The 21549-nt window shown below is 39.5% G+C and overlaps 1 protein-coding gene across 8 annotated transcripts in view; it reads right to left on the bottom strand.

Moving 5' to 3' along the window:
* The window catches only part of YAP1 (Yes1 associated transcriptional regulator), a 107677-nt gene extending 99756 nt beyond the window's left edge, over positions 1-7921 (bottom strand). For 6 of the 8 annotated variants that reach the window (XM_060160274.1, XM_060160278.1, XM_060160273.1 and 3 more), the window contains exons 1-2: positions 7460-7920; positions 4377-4627 (exon numbers count right to left, since the gene is read on the bottom strand). In XM_060160274.1, the coding sequence (XP_060016257.1) occupies positions 4377-4627; positions 7460-7783 (575 nt within the window). In that variant the 5' untranslated portion in view covers positions 7784-7920. Of the gene's footprint in view, positions 1-4376; positions 4628-7459 lie in introns of all 8 variants that reach the window. The other 2 variants (XM_060160271.1, XM_060160276.1) reach the window with 1 other exon arrangement.
* Positions 7922-21549: the final 13628 nt, after the last annotated feature.

Genomic DNA, 21549 nt, shown 5'->3' with positions numbered 1-21549 from the left:
TCCGATCAATCCTCGAATCAGAAGCCTTTCTTGTAAAAAGTGCATCACTTAGTAACCATAGTTATTGAACCACACAGCTCTTTAAGACCCTCCTTTATACAATGCTACTCAACTACTATTAAACTTTCAAGTCATAATTAATGGCTAAATTATGCTATTACTGAAGGTAGCAAATTAAGTTTGAATAATCTTAACTGATTTTTAAAACAACTTCACTTTGATTTGCCCTAAGCCTAAACTTCACTAAATATTTTGACAACTAAAAGGTTAGATTTAGAGTTTACCTCTTCCCAAAAGTCTTAAGATAAAATACATTTCAGAGTCATACTAGCATTACTATTTGGGGATGCTAATTTACATTATTTTTCCAACTATACTGTAAAACATTCTTCTACATTACTAATGAAGACTGATCTCAGGGTTTCAAAAACTTTTTAAAGTTTCAACTATTTGAATATTACCTAGGCTTTTTTCTTTATAGTTAACATGAAGCTTTGGGGGAGAAATATGCTTTCAATGTTACTTTTTAAAGAAAATTTGCCTACCATCTTGCAGCTAATTGAGTTTGCTGAAATTAAACATCTAGTTTGATAAAGGTTAAGTACTTTTTTAGTTCACTCTAAAAATACTCATTATTTCCCCCAGTAAATAAACTAATCTCTATGTTCTATTTACTGTCACATCTACTATCTTCCAACTGCTTTTTTTTTTTTTTTCTACCACTGTATCCAACAGATTCACCAGCATTTTTCTACCTAAATCACTGTGGCACCATGGGCCATTCTTCCCCGGGGTGCCCACCCACCAAGCAGAAGCAAGCATTTTTTCTGAGAGCTGAGGGCATACTTTTATCTCCTTTCTCCACTCAGCCTCAATCAGCAAGATAAATGGGCAGGGACAGTCCTTCCCTCAAATAGGGAAATACTCTGCTTTCGGATTTTTAAAACTGAAGTATAACTGACTTATTACATTAGGGAAATGTTTTGTGATTGCAATTTCAACTGTTTATGGTTATTTTTTTCTTTTGGCAGCTTAATCAACAGTTAAGGGCAATATTACAAGCGTTTCATTCTTAAAGGGAAATCATTTGGATTACATTTGATATAACAAGAAACCAAAAAGAGAACAGCCTTATTCTCAATGAAACTGTTCCTTTTTAAAACATCTAGTCTTTATTACGGTAACAATGTATACACTGTATGTGTTCATAGTCTTCTGCTGGGCAAGTGTTTGGGAGAAGAAGCAAGACCAAATTACGATAACAAGAAACAGTTTAATTCATCTCCTTTAATTGATACATGTCTGAAGTAGCTTTAATTAGGGCAGTGGAGCATTCACTTCTGAAACAAGATACATGGTCAATAGAAAAAGAATCAAACCATTTGTAGCAATTAATAACACCTGCAAGGTAAGTTCATTTAATGTTGGAATATTGGCTGAGTTATATGTTGCAGAATGCAAAAAATCTCTGAAAAACATACCTTTTTAAACTGTGAATCAAGATACTCAATAATTTTAATAAAATCCCAGCCACAAGAAACCTTGAATCTTCAAGGATTAAAAACACTGAGGCCAGTTATTCAGAAAATGATAGATAGTAGAAATGAAACAAAAATGACTTCTTAAAAATTAGAAGATTATTAAAACAATGCAAATCTCCACACTTCTAAAATTACTGGATGAGATTTCTAAAATCAAATTATAAGGTCCTATATGGTACATTTTACACAAGAAGTTCTTTGTATGTGGTAATAGTTGCAAGGCATCAGAGTCAATAAAATAAATCTGAGAAGTAAGAGCACTCCTTGTAACAAGAAATATTATAGAATACTAATTCAGGAAGTTATTCAGCAGCTTATAAAGAAATAGGAAGTTGTTGACCAACTACTTGAAGAACTATTTCCTGTAGGAAAACTATAAGACAGATGAAGAAAGCAATAATTCTCAGAGCAATAAAAGAATTCTTTTAAAATAAAGCTCAATACACAATGTTGAAGAAATTAGTTTTAAACAGTAAATTCAGTAGAACAAATATACCCAATATACAGACTAAGCTTTTTAAAAATACTTCACAATCATACCAGAACTTGAATATGTGTCATTGATAAATGTAGCCAGTACCATACTTCCTCCTTATCACTTGCCAACCTAAGGTACAAGTCTTCCTCAGAAAATCTCACTGACCTAGGCAGGGCTTTAAAAATCCCAATAGTTGCCTACCTATAATCCTTCAGTAATTATGCTGCCTTGAAACAATAGGATGGGCCAACTGACTTCAAAGTCATTCATCTAAGGTCGCAAGACAACAACTAGTTGTTTCCCTGCATTTCCTGACACGTACCAAATAATCAATGATTTTGCCTGCTTTTACTGACCAAGACACATCTAACAGGGAAAACATTTCTATTCCTGAAGGTTTGATATGAGAAAATTACTCCATGGTGTCAAAAATCTTCATGTTTCTCATATAATAAATCTACTTTTACTTCCACGTGAGAATCCCTCAAAAATCTTAAAGAATAATCATGTTTATCTCTCTTCTTCCCAGTTTTTCATTTCCATGGTAACCATTATCCATATGGCATAATTTTCGTATCATTTTGTCCTGGTTTACCTTTGCTACAGGCTCACTTGAGCAGGGTGCTTGGGATGGTGTGGTGTGTGCGTGTGTATACCCTTCATTAATCCATCTTTGAGAGAAACACTTCTCAAAGGAAGAACCATTGGAAACTAAAAAATAAAGTATAGAACATTTCAGGTCAAAACAAAAAGATCATTCAAAATAATAAAAATGTAGGCCCATGTCACCTAGAAGCAATTATTACAAGATACAAAAGACTAAAAGAGGAGCATAAATGTTGCTCTTTAATCATAGACTTTTAGCTATAACATCAACCAAAGAAGAGAGGCAAGCCAGCTATTAAGCTGTTTAAAAATCTCCCCAGGTCAGCATGTGACCCAGCAGGGAGAGGTTCAAAAAACTACAGCCTTTCTTTTTCCTAACAACCTGGTTTGTTTCCACTCCTTTCCCTTCAAGACACATCCCTCACAGCTAGTAGCTCTTTCAATCATTTACTCTGGATGTCTGCTTGAGAACAAATAATCTTGCTCATGCAGATGAGTCTGCCAGACTTGTGTGTACTTTCCAGTCTCAGGCCTTTTATTGTTCTGGTTGAAACCTGACCCTTTGAAATGGATACCAGGACACCAGAAAACGAATTTAAAATATAAGAAAAAAGTTGGAGGAAAAGGGGCAAAAAACTGCAGAAACTTTTTAATATCAAACTTTTTCCTCTGCTCTTCTAAATAAGCTTGTCACAAAACTGTATCTTACACTGCAAAGTAACAATCTGCCCCAAAAGACAATCAATATAAAATACTAAGACACACAACAAAACAATATCATTATTGTATTATCTGATCTAATGAATAAATGTTACATTTCCCTTAGGAGTAGACTGTCAGGACAGATCACAATCAAAACTTGGACTGTTTTTTACTTTATTATCTCAACATGATTAAACAATACTAAGTAAGCAACTTTTTGAAAACATCAATTTCAGTCTATAATAATTACTTTTAGGAAACATTTTGTATATACTTATTCCAAACACACCAAATAAAAATATTAAGGTCCTACCTATAATTTCAAAACAAGAAGGGACGAAATTCTATTTTGATCTTTTCAGCTTCAATGAAATTTTGCCATTTTTTTAAACACACAAAAAAATAAGGCTGATAAAAACAAATAACCCAATGGCTTTGTTTTTGTTTTCCCAGAGAAGAGAGATTCTGTTTTGAAGGCCTGCTAGCTCGAAGAAGTTTGACACTGAGCTTCTATATCAAGCAGGAAAATTCATATTTCTCTTTACGCTTTGAGGGAAAAACAAACTGGTAAATCACATCAAACTGCAGCTAAAGGGTCTGTCATCTCACAACCTAAAGTACTATAATATTAGACTCCTAGGAAATTCCTCCTTATTTTTATAGTTCTCTTCTACCAGTAAAATGGTAGAAAAAGGTAAGTAGTACTGCACATACTCATAAACCTATGCCAGCCCCCAAACTCTCACAATTTGAAATTCTTCATGGTATCCTTTCAGTTTTGAGCTAGGCTAGTTAATAGGTTTGGCACAAACTCAAAAGGAGAACATCCAAATTGCCACAAAATAAAAGATTATTAAAAGGTTATGAACCAGGAATCCATAAAGCTTTCAAAACATTACCTAAAGAAGGTGTTTAGCTCATACTGAACTGAAAAAAGAATTATGGAAGATATAACTGAGCTTGACATAAATATTAAGTACAATATAAAAATAAATGACGTTTTATATCTTTGTACCAGAAAATTATCTCCTACCATTATTTTCACTTACTTTAAGAAGTATCTCTGACCAGAAGATGTCTTTGCCATCTCCCAGCCCGCTGGCAGAGGTACGTCATCAGGTATCTCAAAAGAAGACTGTCTAAGGTGTTGAGCAGTGGGTGTAGCTGCTGGGCCAGAGACTACTCCCGTGGGTGTCAATGTCCCAGGAGATACGGCTCCCAGCTGCAGGGAAGCTGGAGAGGAATGAGCTCGAACATGCTGTGGAGTCAGGGCCCCTGCAGTGCCTGCATCAGTACTGGCCTATTAGGAATATTAAAACAAAGATTTCTTAAAATTTGTTTTCAAAGAGAGTCCCTTTAGATTTCTTAGATAGATATTTGGTTGCAATGAAATTCTAAATCCAAAGGCACATTTCAACATTTAATATTTGACACAGAGGAATACAGGTTTGCAGATGGATACTTTTAAATGTTTACGTGAAGGCCAAGGCAGTGTGGGTGCTTTTCCAAGTTCTAAAATGTTCTAGGTATAAACAAAACCCAAGGAATATAGCTATGGATTCTTTTTCTTTCTTTTTTTTAAACTAGGTTTTACATAGTGAATGTTTTTTCCAAGCCAAGTCCTAAACACACAACAGTTGTCATTTTTTTCTCACCATGGACAAATGTCATCAATAAAGCAACCATCAAAATTTATACAACTTTTAAGGAATACAAAAGATCCAGAAACATCCGAATATTCTTAAAAGCCTCCTAATGAATGAAATAAAAACCCAGCCATATATTTGTACCTAGATGATAAAGATGCCAACAATTCCATTACAATATAACTTAAGAATTTACAAACATATTTACAACTGTGTAGTAGCAGAAAAAATCCTGAACTCAGACCCTAAAGTTCTGGGTTCCAGTCCAAGCTGTCTAGTGTGACACTGAACAATATCATAATCTCTGAGCCTCAAGTTTTCTCGTTTGTTAAATAGCTTTTTTCATGATGGAAAAATGAGTATATGAATTTATATCCAATAATTTGTGAACAACAGTATTTACAACCCACATTTGTAGTATTCATAATCTAGTACAGTTATTTAAATTCCTTAACTGAAGAGTTAGGGTTTATCAAAAAGTTAGAATTTCCTAGATTCATATAGGCAAGTAAGGAAGACTAAAAGCAATCAGCAGATGCATCTATGCCTTGATGTTAAATCATGTACATTCTGAGTTTCCAATCAGAATGAATTAGGACTCATTAGCAGAAATAAAAAGTCAAATTTATAGATGCACGACACTTGGATAAAAAAGGCATTAAAACAAACAAAACTACAATAGATTATGAATAGTATGAATCCATAAACTGCTGATATAAATTACTGTGCAATTATTTACTAGAAAAATAAGTATTGCAACTTTTAGTTGCAATTCTTTACGGCTTATAGATGCCACAAAATGGGGAATTCAATCTCCTATGGGTATTATACTTTCAAAACATATTAACTAACAGCATAGTCGTGTAGACTGTGGGGTGCCATGCCAACACATTTTTACCCATAATGAGTCCAGAAACTCATTTCCAGGGGTAAGAGAAAAAAGCATACCTAAGTCTACTTCTTACAAATTGAAGTATTTGGGGCAAGCTGCTAAATTGTTTTTCCTTCCTCTTCCTTAACGCAGGTTTTTGTCAGCAGGTTAAGTGAGTTTTTCTGAGTTCCAAAACCCCTTGGTCTGAGGCAGGAGAACACACCACAGGCCTGCTGCAAATAGGAGGGGCGATGGGAGTGGGGCGATAACTGTTCTTCCCACTCAAGTTACAGCCGAATGGACTAACTACATCGCAGTATTTGGAAAACCAATTAACTTCTGGACAAAGTTCCTATGCTGAAGTTTAGCCTGAAGCAAGCTCTTTTTAAAAAAGTAAGGAAAGGAATAAAAACCTACACTAAACAAATCTTCTGGGACAGGTCAGAATGTTAACACTTTCATAATAGTTTCACTTTAATGTTGGATCACGTTGACAAAGTAATCGAACGTTGTGTATGTGGAACAGCCATGTTCATATCCTCAATAAGAATTAAAGAGCAATGGCGAGCCTCGAATTAGTCATCACTTCCCAAACATTAACTTCTAATCACAGTTGAACTAGGCAGGACTCGGCCTATGAGTCAACCTGCAGTGCGTTATCAAAGGCTTCTGTTAAAACCAAAGCACGGTAAAGCTCAACTCAGGTCCTGCGCAACGTGTAGATGTGGCTAATTTAAAAGCATTTCGGCAAACTGTAAATAATAGTCTCCAACGGGGAAGCCAACACGTGAACCAACTAAGTTTGATAAGAGTAAGCCTGCCTGACTTCCAAGGCGCTAGGTAAGGGCAGGGGTGAAAGCACTAATTCCATAAACAACTTCCAGGAAAGTCTGGATCCTGTATTCAGAAAGCGCCGGGGCCGCGAAGAAAATAAATGCTTTTGGGAGGGGGAGGGGGAGGGGGAGAAAGAGCGAGAAACTAAATGGACTGGTTCAACCCCCACCCCTAATCAACACTGGAAAACAAGAGAACAATTATTTGACTCCCTAGGAGACTGAAGTGGACCGAGAGGCCCCGAAGGAAAGGGGGCCCAGGGCTCAACTTCACAAACTCGGCCGCCGCTGGCAGCTCACCCACACACAGATGCCAGAGGCCCCCCTCCCCCTCCCCGGCCCCGCGGCGGCGGCGGCGGCGGAGGGAGCGAAGGTGCGGAGCGCGGCGGCGCGCGCATTGTGCAAGCCCACCGCGGCCCGGGCCCGACTCTCCCCACCCCCTTCCTTCCTCCCCACCTCCCCTGCCACTCCCGCCAACCTCCCGAGAACCCCAGGAAGAAAGAAAAGGCAGGGAAAAGCACGCCCCCCGGGGCTGCAACCGCAGAGAGAAACTACAAGGGGAAAAACAAATCTCGGCCCCGGACTCCGGGAGGAGTGGGGAGCCCGTAGCCGCGGCCGGCGGGCGCCTCCAGTCCCCCCGCCTCTCCGCGAGCCCCCATCCCCACCTCTCTAGCGCTCCCGGAACCCCCCTCCGCGGCCAGGGCTCGCGGCCGCCGCTCCCGAGCGCCCCCGGGCCTGGGGCCCGCCCGACGGGAAAGTGGGGAGAGGGGCGGCCAGGTTACCTGTCGGGAGTGGGACTTGGGCTCTGGAGGCTTGAAGAAGGAGTCAGGCAGCTTCCGGAGCCTCATGGGCACAGTCTGGGGCACGTTGGCCGTCTTGGGGTTCATGACGGCGTTGAAAAGCGCCTCCAGGTCGGTCTCCGAGTCCCCCCGGACGTGCACGATCTGGTGCCCGGCGGGGGGGGCCTGCGGTGCCGCCTGGGACCCCGGGGGTGCCGGCTGCCCGGGCCCGGACGGCGGGCCCTGCCCCTGGGGGGGCTGCGCGGGCGGCTGCCCTTGGCCCTGGGGGGCTGGCTGAGGCGGCGGCTGCTGCTGCCCGGGATCCATGGTTTCTCCCTCCCCCGACGTGCACCCCGACCAGGCGGGCAAGGGCTCCGCCCGGGCGCCCCGGCTCGACGGGCCGAGATGGGAGAACCGGCGAGGGTGGCGGGCCGGCAGCGCTGGGCGGCGGGAGCGGCGCTCGCCTTGCTCTCAGCGCCGGGGGGCTGCGCCGCGGCCCCGCATCCCCCGCCCCGGCGCCTCCGCCCCCGCCCTGCGCCCCGGCTCCACTGGTCTGGCGGCTGCGCTTCGGGAGGGGCTGCGAGAGACCCGGACCTGCGCGCCCGAGAACTTTTTTCCTTCACGCCCTTGACGGATGCCGGACAGCTAGTTGCCTTTCCCCTCCCCCTTTCTCTCTTATTTCCTCTTCTTGTTCCTTCCTTCCTTCCTCCCTTTCTTTTCCCCGGCGGCGGCTGCGCCCGACTGAGACAGAAACTCGCCTCAGACGCCAAAACTAAAGTTGAGAGAACCGCCCGCCCGAGCCGCTCGCGGCTCCGCCTCCTCCCGGCTCTTCCTTCCTCTGCGCGCCCGCCCGCACAGGATCCGCGGCCATCCGCGGAGGGAAACTTTCCCCTGCAAGTTAACTACATTCCTGCAGACTCCGGGCCTCCAACGCCCCTCCCGGCCGCACGTGACCAGCCCGCCAGCGGGCCGGGCCTCCACAGTGCTTCATGGGGCTGGGGCCTGGGGGCGGCCGCGGCGGGGAGCGTGCCTGGCGATCCGCGCCGGGAGGGCGGCCGGCCCGACGACCAACGTTGGGTTTGGTCTGGGTCGGAGCTCTGATCTCTGCGGCGAACGCGGCCGCCCTTGGCCGCAGGAAGTCCTCCCTCCCAGCCCGGCCCCTTCCCCGCCAGTTCTCGGGAAAGGCTGAAAGGTTTCCAGCTCGCCCCGAGATGCGAAACAGCCAAGGCCGAAAGAAGTTGGGAGGGGACGTATAAATCCACTTAAACCCTCCCCGCTTTTGCCCGACTTGACCAACTGGAGTGTCAGTGTGGGCTCAAATCCTCAAACTAGGTTGAATTTAAAATGGTACCCGTAACAGACATTGATTTTAATAAGGGTCCATTTTTTCTTAACATTAACTTGATTTTCTTTCCACTCAATATTCAAAACCCACTTGAAAGGGATAAACGATTTCTGTAATTTGAAGCTTTAAGACTAGATCTGTGACTCAGTGTGATTTACTAAATAACCAAAAACTGCCTTTTTTAAAAGTGAAAACTTTTTTAGTGCTCAGACTTGAAACACAGTCTTGAAAATCTCAACGGAAAAACTCAGTGTTTAACTTCAGTTGCAAGCATTCCTCGGTGTACCTGTCTTTCATCCTTGAGGGGATGGGAGCCTACCTCTCTTTGTTATCCCTGTGCCTGGCACAAGGGTGGATTCTCTTAAAGTTGACCGAATAAGAAATGAACGGGTGAGGAGCTCACCCCAGGCACCTGGTTCTCTTTGCGGCAGTGTCATATATGCAAGGAGTTCACTTGAAATCACTCAAAAGCAATGAAAATTTGTTGGGTTTTTTTTGGTTTTTTGTTTGACGGCTCCTCTTGCGAACCCGTGCCCCCTGCAGTGGAAGCACGGAGTCCTAACCACTGGACCGCCAGGGAATTCCCCAAAATTTGTTTTTTAATTCATACATTCTGATTTTTTAAAAAGCAGCTTTACTGAGATATAATTCCATACCATACAATGCGGCCATTCACGCAACCCAGTATTTTTCGTGTATTAAAAGGGTTATGCAGCATCACTCTGATTTTAAATCCATTAGTTCATTCTAAAGAAAACTAGCTTCCTGTTTTAATGATTTTGTCTGCAACGCTAGTGAAACAGATGTGTAAACAGGATTAAACAAGGAAAGGTCCCCTGAGCAAAAAAATAAACTCTTCCTCCAGCCAGGACATGCCCTGGATAAATCTGAAGAGGGATCTGTATCACTCGGTGTGGTGGGGCAGGCCAGGGAAAGAGCCTCAAGATTTTACGGCAAGATTCTAATCAACTGCTCTGGATTACACTTTCATCTGAAGAAAGGGATCTGCCTCCATGATGCCCATGACTGCTTTTTATATTTATCCCCACCCCCATCTCCAAATGTCAAGTGCGTTTAACCACAAATTTATAGGTTCTGGAGTTCCAGAGATCTGAGTTCAGATCCCAGTTCCACAATTTACTAGCTCTGTGACATCGGACAAGTTACTTATTTCCTATTCTTTAATTTCTTTAATATTGGGGTCAGGTAATGACACCTACTTCATATGTTGAGACAAATGAGTCAATGGACATAAAGCAAGTACTTAGTGCAGTTTTGGGTGTGTGGTGAGATCCACATAAACGTCAGCTATCGTTGTTTTGCCGTGTTCACAGATTACTTCACATGTAGTGACATGGCCTCTCCTTTGCAGCAGTCCCCCTCAGGGACCCTGTTGGCAGTCCCTTCCTGTCACATCTAATAATCAATCCACACAAACAAAGCCTTTGGGCAGAAACTATGCATTAAAATTTCCAACTGAAAAAAAACTTTTTTTAAGAACCAAAGTTATTGAAAACCTGGAATTGTAATGGAAGCTGTCCCTTCACTAGAGTAGTTATTACCATGAACACTATAATTAAAGGGCTTAGCGTACAGCAGAGGTTGCTTTGTTCAATATTGTTTCACCTGCCATTCAACTGAGAACAAAATTACTTTGATAAGTGGATTTAAAGGCTGTCTGGAGTGATGTTATGTTCTGTAAGCACCTCTGTACCATCAACCAAGATTTTGTAATTGAATATTCCTGATCTACAAAATTTCAGTCACAGGTTAGTAAGGGATAAAGATAACATAGATTCAATCCTTCGTCCCCTCTCTTCCTCTCCAGCCCCACTTTTAGAGCAATTATCAATCCAAGGCACCTTGAGGTACAGAGTTGCCTTCTTCATACAAAGACCCAGGTTATCCTGGATCATTTTCAAGTCCATGTAGATCACTATCTGAAAACACTAGTGTTACAATGACTTGCCTTCTCAACTACAATGGCCCCTCTTCTCTACTTTATCTGTCCACACCCCACCATCATCCAGAAATACTCCAGTTGTGAAATCAAACTATGTTATACCATTCCCTTAATTACTCACACCTCATTTATTATTAACTTCTCTCTCTTCTACGAACCTATCACTCCTGTTTTCACTTCCTTCCCAATTCAGTTTAGAAATCATAACTCATTGCTTCAGCCTCTCATAATCATCTGTGCCCTCAATTCTATTGCCCCATGTATTTCTGTTCACTCATGGCTTCAATAGCCTCAAAGCTTCTGCTTATTCCCTTCTGTTTCTGGATCTTCCTACTGTCTGCTAACTATAGGAGTGGATGAAATTGAGATGAAACATTTGTGTAAGTACTTGTAGAGTGCTGATTATGTGCCAGGCATTGGTAGTAATTGGTATAATGATGCCTATTTCATAGAAAAACAAAAATTAAATAAGTATGAATAAGTTTTTATTATTGCATCATGAGGATTAAGAAGGCCCAAGATACAGTTGACTTGGTATAATTGCATGAAGAGAAATTAAGGAACAGCTTGCTGAAGAAAGTTCTGCTTGACCTGACAGTACTTCATTATTCAACTCAGAGACATTATTTCAGAGTTCTCCACTTTAATATTTAGAAGATAATTTGTGTGTATTTGTGAATTAACATAGTCCTGACATTATTCTTTTATTCTAATTCATGTTCTAAATACTCAAATATAAAATGTTTATTGCCACAGCCTTTGTTGATTGTCATGTGTGTTCCACATTAGACACTAATCAATAATTATGAGATAAGTCTCTGGTTTGAAGGGGATTCTTCTACAATAGCAAGAAACAACTGTGAACAATAAGTGGATATGATAATGATCAGGAGCCTGGCTGGTTTTGAACACTGTTTCAGTCTAGTTGTGGATAGAAGGGATTCCCAAATCTTGTAGCCCTACCTCTACTTTAGAGCTGTAAGCTACCCACTTCTTAAATAGTACAAATTACTGATCTTATTATTGAACAGATATAAGCAGAATTGGAAAAGGGATTTAGCACACAGGTGTTTAAAGGCAGGTCACTGCAAAGCTATATACTCAGCTAAAGGGTATATGCTGCAACGCATGGGGAACTTCATTAATTCGGAATCCATTATTTTGAGGTATGTGACAATAAGCGGTGTTAGACTGAGGTTTTTTCCCCTAGGTTTCAGCTATGATAAGCCTAAGCAAATAAGAAAGACAAAGTGTCATTTGTTTACCAATTTTAGAGAACAGGCCATCTTAAAGCACTTTAAAAATGGACATCTATATGCAAGTAATTACTTTAAAAACCCAAATCATGTTCACCCCTGTTTAGTTACACAGTATCAGTTGGGGTAGGGAGCTGGGGAGCTGGGATTAGAAAAGAGATAAGCCACAGCGTGTGACAATACTTCTTTGTAAAATTTATAATGCCAACTTTTCACTCATTTCAATGGGTTTTTCTGACACTGGTTGTATAGTGGACACTTTTCTCTGATAGCAGAAAAAATATTTATGAGCAATTATACTCCCAGTTCCTATCCATGTGAGCTGGTTGCCTAAACTAATAAACAATACGTCAAAGGTATGACACCATCCAGAAAGGATTGGGGGCATGAGTAAATTGTTCAATCCTGTTTTGTGTTAGAGGACATGTCAGGCCTATTACAGAAGGACCACTCCTTTCAAAATATATATTATATATATTTTTTTCATATTTCAGCACTATAGATGCATTTTGGTTAATAGGCTCCTTTTTTTTAATGTAAAGTCATATATACTGTAGTAAAAAAATCATTTAAAATCAGATTTCTTTTTCTTCTAAAATCTAGCTAAAATTATCCATATGGGAGAAATTAAAGTTTGGTCTGAGATCTGGCTGTGAAGAATTTTGGAGTATGAAGCCCTTCAGACTTCGGGCAGAACTAAGTGGGGTGTGTAATGGAGGCCCCAAAGCACCTTTCCAGTGCTTTATGCAATACAGGTTATCAAATTCAGGCTTGTACTTTCCACATCTATGCTTGAACGTAAAGGTTACTAGTCTCCTCATTTACTATACTTTTCTGAATTATATTAAAAATGGAAAGGTGTCTTCTAAAAATACTAAATATATTCTCTATCAATTGTTCCCAAGGTGTGGTCCCCAAATCAGCAGCATCAGCATCACTGAAAACTTGTTAGAAATGTAAATGCTTAGGCCATAACCCAGACCTACTGAATCAGAAACTCTGGAGGTAAACGGCAATCTGGGTTTTAACAAGCCTGCGCTAGGTGATTAACATTTGAGAACCACTACTCTATATGATATTCCACATTCTGTTTTTATTTTATAAATATTAAATATGTTTTGTAAACATTATGCTTCACCATTTATAGATAAGTATCCCTTTAATTTCATCATTTATTCTAGAAATATCTATATCTAGTATATAATATGTATTTGAGAATTGAAAAAATCTATTTATTTGGTAACATATTCATGGTGTAAAGGATCTCAAAAGGTGATGTCTTGATTCTTACCTGAAAGTTAACCACTAATCCTATTTTAAAAGCTCTGTTAAGCAGTGATTCCAACTTGTTTATAGTTTTAACATCTTGTGACTATTACTTTGACATATGCATACCTTCAACGATGTGGCACAAAATTGTTTTAAAACAATTTAAAATCTAAATGTCTTTTGAGAATTTGATATACCAAACTCTGAAAGTGCCTCTTCATTTATAACTTATTTCCTCTTTAACTTAATTTTCTAGTGTTCTATCTAATGGAAAATATCTGGATACCATCTCTAATAATTCTTCATATACCTGAATACATTTATTAAGTCTCCTGACAGTCTTTTTTTTCAAACTATCCCAGTTACTTAACCTTTACTCAATGTCTTGTTTCTCAACACTTTTATTCTTCTCTTGTAGTCCTCTGACTCTTCTCCAAGTACCCCATGTTCTTCTTCAGTTGTTAAGATACTATATACGCTACATAGTGTCCCAAACATCATTTATACACATTTGATTTAAATTTGTGAAGGTCATTATTTACATACTTTCTATGTGTAAAAGGGTATAATTTATTCTTTAGAAATATAGTTTTAGGGAGTCAAAATTTGAACCCTTATAACATGCACATGAATTTTTTATGCTGAATTAGAATGACAGCATTTTAGAACTAAAAGGCAAAGGAGATCACTTAGCCCAACTTCCTTCTTTTACACAAGAACTTATGGTCTTGAGAAGTTGTTCTGCACTGTCCAAAATGGTAGCCACTAGCTGCATATTAAATAGAAAATTCAGTTCCTTTGGTCACACTAGCCATGTTTTTAGTGCTCAGTAGCTACACATGTGGTTAGCAGCTCCAGTATCAGACAGAACAGATATAGAACATTCCCCTAACCTCAGAAAGTTCTACTGGCTAGCACTGGGTAAATGACTTGCCCAAAGCCATACAGCTTCTGTGTGACAGAGCCAGAGCTTCTAGTTCCTGGTCCCAAGATATCCCACCATACTACTACCTTTTTAAAAGGACAAAATATAATAGATTACTTATCCTATCTACAATGCTTATTAAGTTTTATAAAAAGCATTGTGGGAGGCATGGATCCTGACCCCAAGAAGGTTTGAAGGAAATTACTTTAGGTGGGCTTACTGCCTATATAGAAAACGGCAGGTGGTTTAGTTACATCTCCCTTCTGGCCTCCAGCTATTTAATGTCTACAGTTCACTCTTGAACAATGCTGGGGGAGGCGCAGTCCAAAAATCCACATATAACTTCACACTTGTCCCTTGATTTTGCATCTGAGGATTCAACTTATCTCAGATCATACGGTACCATGGTGTGTATTTAGTGAAAGATATCTGGGTGTGAGTGGACCCAAGCAGCTGTGTTGTTCAAGGGTCCACTGTATATGTATGCAAATGTACATTCACTGAATGTTTACTGAAGTATCTTCAGTTCCTTTGATTTTCCCAGAGACATTGGACACTTCTCAGCTCACACCTTAGTTCCTGCAGCCCATTGCTGGCTGATCTCCTAGGCTCCATTTGTTCTTTCCTGCTTCAATCAATTTTCTATAATTCGAAACCCATTTCCCTCAAGTGCCATTTTCACCCTTGATCTCCTACTCAAAACTCTAGTAGAGGGCTTCCCTGGTGGCGCAGGGGTTGAGAGTCTGCCTGACGATGCATGGACATGGGTTCGTGCCCCAGTCCGGGAGGATCCCACATGCCGCGGAGCGGCTGGGCCCATGAGCCACGGCTGCTGAGCCTGCACGTCCGGAGCCTTGCTCTGCAATGGGAGAGGCCACGACAGTGAGAGCCCCGCGTACTGCAAAACAAAAACCAAAACAACAACAACAAAAAACTGTAGTAGATTCCTAGTGTGTATCATACACTAACAACAACTGTGATACAGTCAATGACTTACATTTGCATACACAAAAACTTCCCCACACATTATCCCATTTAATTTATTCCCATCTTTCTAGAATTCAAACCCTTTTGTTTCAAAAGATTGTTTCTTGTTAAGTATTTTAAGTAGATTTTTTTCTAAAAGTTCTAAAACCAGGAACTTGAGAGTCAACCTTGACTTTTCCAATTCCCATTCCCCATCCCCCAGTTCAATCCATCTGCAAGTAATGTTGGTTCTGGGTCCAGAATAACATCTGGAATATATCCACTTCCCTCCATATATTAGTTTGCTAGGGCTGCCATAACAAAATATTCCAGACTGTATGGCTTAAACAACAGAAATTTATCTTCCCACAGTTCTGGAGGCTAGAAGTCTAACATCAAGGTGTCACCAGGGTTGGTTTCCTCTGAAGTTTCTCTCCTTGGCTTGTAGATGGCTGTCTTCTTCTGGAGTCTTTACATGGTCTTCATTTGGTGTCCGTATCCTAATCTTCTCTTCCTGTAAGGATACTAGTCATATTGAATTAGGGCCCATCAATATGACCTCATTTTACCTTAACTACATCTTTAAAGGCCTTATCTCCAAATACAGTCATATTCTGAGGTACTGAGGGTTAGGACATCAACATATAAGCTTTGGGGAAGACACAGTTCAGCCCATAACACTCCATATTCACCAAAACCATCCTTGCCCACACTGCTTCATTTCTCATCAGACAGTGGTGGTAGTTTCCCCAACTCTTATCAAATCCATTTACCATTCAATAGCCATGGTGATCTTTTGATCTTTTGAAAATATACATCACTCCCTTGCTTCAAAACTTATAGTAGTTTCCCATTGCACTACCGTTAAATTCCACACTCATTTTATTGGCTTATAAGATATGCATGATCTATTTTCCCAGTTTCAACTCATGTCACTCTTTCTTGCCTGCTATGCTCTGTTCACAATGACTTCTGTCAATTCCTAGAACACACTAAACTCATTTCCATTCCAGGGCCTTCACATATGCTGTATTTTTCCTGAGAACATTCTCAGACTAACTACTCTTGATATATTCCCTAGAAAAACCATAATTTGTAATTACTTTATGTATTTTACCATATTTTTTGTCACTAGATTGTATGTTTTTTGGAAGCAGCGATTTTGTGTTTTGTTTACACTGTGTCCACAGGCTTAGCATTGTGCCTGGTACACAGTGGACATTAGGTGAATAATCTACTTTTCTAAGCATATCTGCTGCTCTATTCAGGGAAGTTTGTAACCCCACATGTATTGATATTTTCTACCTCTATACCACAGACTGAAACATTTTCTCTGCCTAGAATTCTTTCCTCCCCTAAGCCAATCCATAATTGTCCTTTCTTTTTTTTAATTTTTATTGGGATATAGTTGATTTGCAATGTTGTGTTAGTTTCTGCTGTACAGCAAAATGAATCAGTTATACATATACATATATCCACGCAGTTTTTAGATTCTTTTCCCATATAGGTCATTACAGAGTATTGAGTAGAGTTCCCTGTGCCATACAGTAGGCCCTTATTATCTATTTTATATATAGTACTATGTATGTGTCAATCCCAATCTCCCAATTTATCCACCCTTCCAAACTCTTTCCCCCTTGGCAACCATAAGTTTGTTTTCTACATCTCTGATGCTTGTAAATAAGTTCATTTGTACCATTTTTTTAGACTCCACATATAAGCAATATCATATATTTGTTTTTCTCAGTCTGACATACTTCGTTCAGTATGACAATCTCTAGGTCCATCCATGTTGCTGCAAATGGCATTATTTCATTCTTTTTTATGGCTGAGTAAGATTCCATTGTATATATGTACATCTTCTTTATCCATTCACCTGTCAATGGATATTTAGGTTGCTTCCATGTCCTGGCTATTGTAAATAGTGCTGCAATGAACATTGGGGTGCATGTACCTTTCTGAATTATGGTTTTCCCTGGATATATGCCCAGGAGTGGGATTGCTGGATGTCCTTTCTTTTAAAATGTACCTCAATCCCCTTCTCAGGGAGGCCTTTCATTATGGATCATCCTTGGCTCTGATCTCTCTAGGTTCCCTCAGAACTTCAGAGGTTAAGTTTTATATTTTATATGTATGAAGTAAGCAGTTATTTTATATGTAGGAAGTAAGTAGTTTTAAGGAAAATAAGCGTTTTATTCTACATGTTAAAGGGATGAAAGGTGACACCTGATCAAAAATTTTGTTGAATAAAAGTTAATTTATATTGTTATAGGTGGTTTCTATTTTACTTTCTCTCACACACCCTTCTGGTAACAAAAATTTACAGATTCTTAGTGTTTGTTAAAGCCTGGTGACATTTTTTTCTTTTTACAGGCACAAAAAAAGAAGATAAACAGGAATGATAAGTTTCAACCTTATTGAAACCCAGTTCAGCCTGCCTATCCCAATGAACTTTAACATGTGTGCCAAGTCAGGAGATTGAAGACTTACATTAGAGGATATCAGGTATACCAGCTGCTAGAGTTTGCCAGTTGGACACTGCTAAATGTGTCTCTAAATGCGGCTTTTTAGTGCTAATTAATGCAGCTTTTACTGTAAGACACAACATACTTCCCTGTCTTTTATTCTTCCCTTTGTTCTTTTGTTTTCATCTATTCTTTCTTTCTCTCTCTTTTTTTTAAACTAGAGAAGTAGAGAGCAAAGCAGTTGTTCCCAACTGTGGAGTTGCCCACTAGAATTAATATATATGTTTGAGGAAATATGCAAAATAATGCTCTACCTCATAAAAAAGTCAGAACAATTAAAATAACAAATATCATTTCATACCCATCAGACTGAAAAAAATTAAAAATTATGAGTGTTTCATTCTCCAACAAAACTTCAAGTTTCTTAAGAGTAATTGGGTACTTCTTTCTATCTTTCACTATGCCTAATAAGTATTATGGGCTCTAGAATGTAAACTCCCCAATAAAGACATTTTTGTCTTTTATGTTCATCACTGTATCTGCAGTACCTAGAAAGTGCCCACCCAGCACATTCATAGTAGGTAATTAATAAATATTTGCAGAAAAATGAAGGATATTAGTTCTTAGCAATACTTGCTGATTAATTGGATGACTGAGAAGCCTTCAGTCAGTTTTCAGAAACTTCAGACCTAGGTTTTCAAAGTTGTAAGGATCAAAGTTGGTTGAGCATGGGCTGGGATAGGGATGAAAGGAAGAACGAGGGATTTCCCCTCTCTGACCACAGCTTCCTACCACAGTTCCCACTTCCCTGTTCTAAGTACCTCAAATGGCCAACACTTCATAATTTACCCAGTAGCTAACCATTTGGGGGGCCATATTTGATTTTTTCCTAATGAGCACTCCATTGTCACATACTTCATGATGCCCAGAAAGGTTTCCATTGTTATTAACTCAGATTACTCAATTTTGTGCTTTGACAATTACTCTAATCTTCTATTTAATCTCTGGACCTTGGTCTTTCTTCACTCCAATTTATCACTGCCAGTCTAATCTTTCCAGAATATCACTTTTATGATGCTACTACCCTGCTCAAAAGTTTTTGACTCCTATACATCATCTACTTAAAAGATCTAAATATCTTAGCTTTGTATCTATAGCCCTCGGTAACCAGGACCCCATTCATCTGTCTTCCCTGTGTTATTACCCAGAACTCTTGGACAGAACTCTTCAGTTCCAACTAGTCAGGTGTACTTATGTCTTCCCCAAACCACCTTGTGTTTCTATGCCTCTGTATTTATTTTCTTGCTCATGGGTCCTAAAAGTTCCAAGTTCTCTGGTCTCCAGCCTAAGTCCCTTTTTTGGATGTCCAAATTATAATTCAGTGAGCCTTCTCTCCTTAAGTAACTATCAGAATTTCTGAAGAATGCTCTCAAATTCCATAAAACCATTCTGTTGTCACTTGTCACCATGGTTGATCTTTCACCCCAGAAAAATCCTCACCCTCAGTTGATCACAGCTTGCTCTTTCAAAGTTGGATTCACAGGCTGCTGCTGCTCTCCAGAGACAATTTTGTCCCAGGCATGTTCCCAGGCTGTATATCTTATCCCACACAGTCCAGCTAAATTCAGATTACAGTATAATAGTTTGCAAAATTTTACACCAGGCTTAGGGATAGCTAGAGAAACTACTGCACTACTGATACTCTTGGACCTTAGTCGCCCACCCTTCCCCACTCCCTCTCTTTTTCTCCACACCTGCAGTCACACTTCAAGGGCCGGCTTTTTTCCAGCAAGTGGGCTCATTCAGTCAGGGAACAGATACTGAGTGTCAATTAAGTGCCAGGCAGTGTGCTAGGCACTGGGGATGAACCAAATACACACAGTTCCTGTTTTCCAGACAGACATAAAATAAATTACTACAAATAGTTGAGAAAATAATTCTAAGTATGCAAAATGCTGCCAAAGAAATACCTGGAGTACAATTTTAGGTCCTCTACATTCTCTGTGGCTCAGGAAGAGGGGGGAAAAACAGTGTTCCCATCTCTTACAGATATCTAACCACATTAATAATGGTATAATCTGTAGAAAAGCAATTTTGACCTTTAGGAAGACACCATTTTACATTATTATGCAGACAGTTTAGCTCCTACGTTTTTTTTTGTTTTTAATATTTCCTCCACAGAGAATGAAAAGAGCCAAAATGAATGAACACTTAAACTGTGTGCTTGACACCATTCTAAGCCCAATATACATATTAATTTATATAATTTTCACAATAACCTATGAAGGAGTCCTATTATTTTCCCCATTTCACAGATGAGGCAACTAAGGCACAGAAAGATTATAACTAGCTCAAAGTCACACAGAAAGTAATGGCAGAATTAAAAATTCAGGCAATCTGACTGCAACCCAAAGTCTTTGTTACTATGCCATTATACCTCTCAATACAGAGAATTGCATAATCTTTCTTCAAAGGTGCATTCCCATCTTTTGCCTCTGAACATTCATCCCAGGGCCAGGCTCAGAGCACTCTGCCATATCATGCTTCTCCACTCGGCTGGACTGCTTTCCTTCTTAGTTGTTGAAACCCCACTAGTTCTTCTATAGAAGCCAGATGAAACCCTTCCTAGGCCTAGTTCACAGTGATCACTTCCATCTCTGAATTCATGTTACAATCACTGTCTATAAAAATTCTTACAGATTACGTTCTCTACTAGGTTTATAGGGAGTGTATGTTTCCCCAAAGTAAATCACACAGTGCCTTGTACAGAACTGGTACTCAGAAAGAATTATTGATTAAGAGAGGGTCCCCAGCTTGTAGGGGTCTGTGTGGTAGGCGGCCAAACTGGTAGCAAATGAACATTTTAGTTTTTGATTTTATGTTTTTTATATGAGTTAACAAAAAATCTATGTTATGACCATGTCTGGAAAATATTCATTCAATAAACAATTAATGTGCCAAAGCATTGTGCTAAGTATTAGAAGAAAAACAAACTCTCTCTCCTGAGCTGTATACCTAAATTTCCAGCCGCCTTCCAGATACAATCACAGGTTCAAATCCAAGATCATCATCCTTACCCCTGCAACTCAGAAACACATATTCCAAACTTGCCCCTCCTCAAGGTTTCAACATTTCTTTTAGGGTCTCCATCATCATTTTGGGCATACATGTCAATCACTTTTTCCATTAAAAAAATATAAGTTATATATTCATTTTACTAGGGTAACAAGGAGACAGTACTAAGGCATCCTGTGCTTTACTCTTTTGCCAACTTAATAATACCATCAGGACAACCCTCTTTGTTTACATGTAGTTCTTGTATTAGCTGTGGGGGCAGCTCAGTTTTAATTTATTACGTGATAAAAGAGTTTACAATTATGTTCAGAACATTATTTTTTTATTGAGGATTTTAAGTGGGACAAATGAATTAAAGGAATTGTTATGTTTTCCACAGCTCCAGAGATGTAAACCTTTATGCAGTGAAGAAACGTGACTAAGTGAAACTCAAATTTTAAAAGCTAATGATTCATATTAATGATCAGTGGTTAGAGATGTTTAGTTTTCTGTCACAATTTCAATCCAGAATTAATTTGGTTCTAAAATAAAATAAATGGAAAATTGAGGACTCACTTGAATCTTAACGCAACAAATATGAACTAGATTTTTAGTTCTTTGTAATTTTCTGTAAAAATTCCATAACTGTATTGGTGTAGATTATGCTAGGGATGAAATTTGGTTCCTGTGTTAGTATTCCAGATAAATTTAAAGAAAGGCATCTTGGTATTTGTTTTCTTTTGCTCTAAGCAGCTTCTTTACATTTTACTTGAATTAACTTGCAAAGTAAATGTTTATCCATAAATCAGTATTAAAATTAAAAACTGGTAAATAGGTAATAAAAAGTTAT

This window comes from Lagenorhynchus albirostris, chromosome 9 (genome assembly GCF_949774975.1).
Source record: "Lagenorhynchus albirostris chromosome 9, mLagAlb1.1, whole genome shotgun sequence".
Lineage (NCBI taxonomy): Eukaryota > Metazoa > Chordata > Mammalia > Artiodactyla > Delphinidae > Lagenorhynchus > Lagenorhynchus albirostris.
The sequence above is the reverse complement of the archived record's forward strand: the minus strand, read 5'-3'. Positions and strand labels throughout refer to the sequence as shown.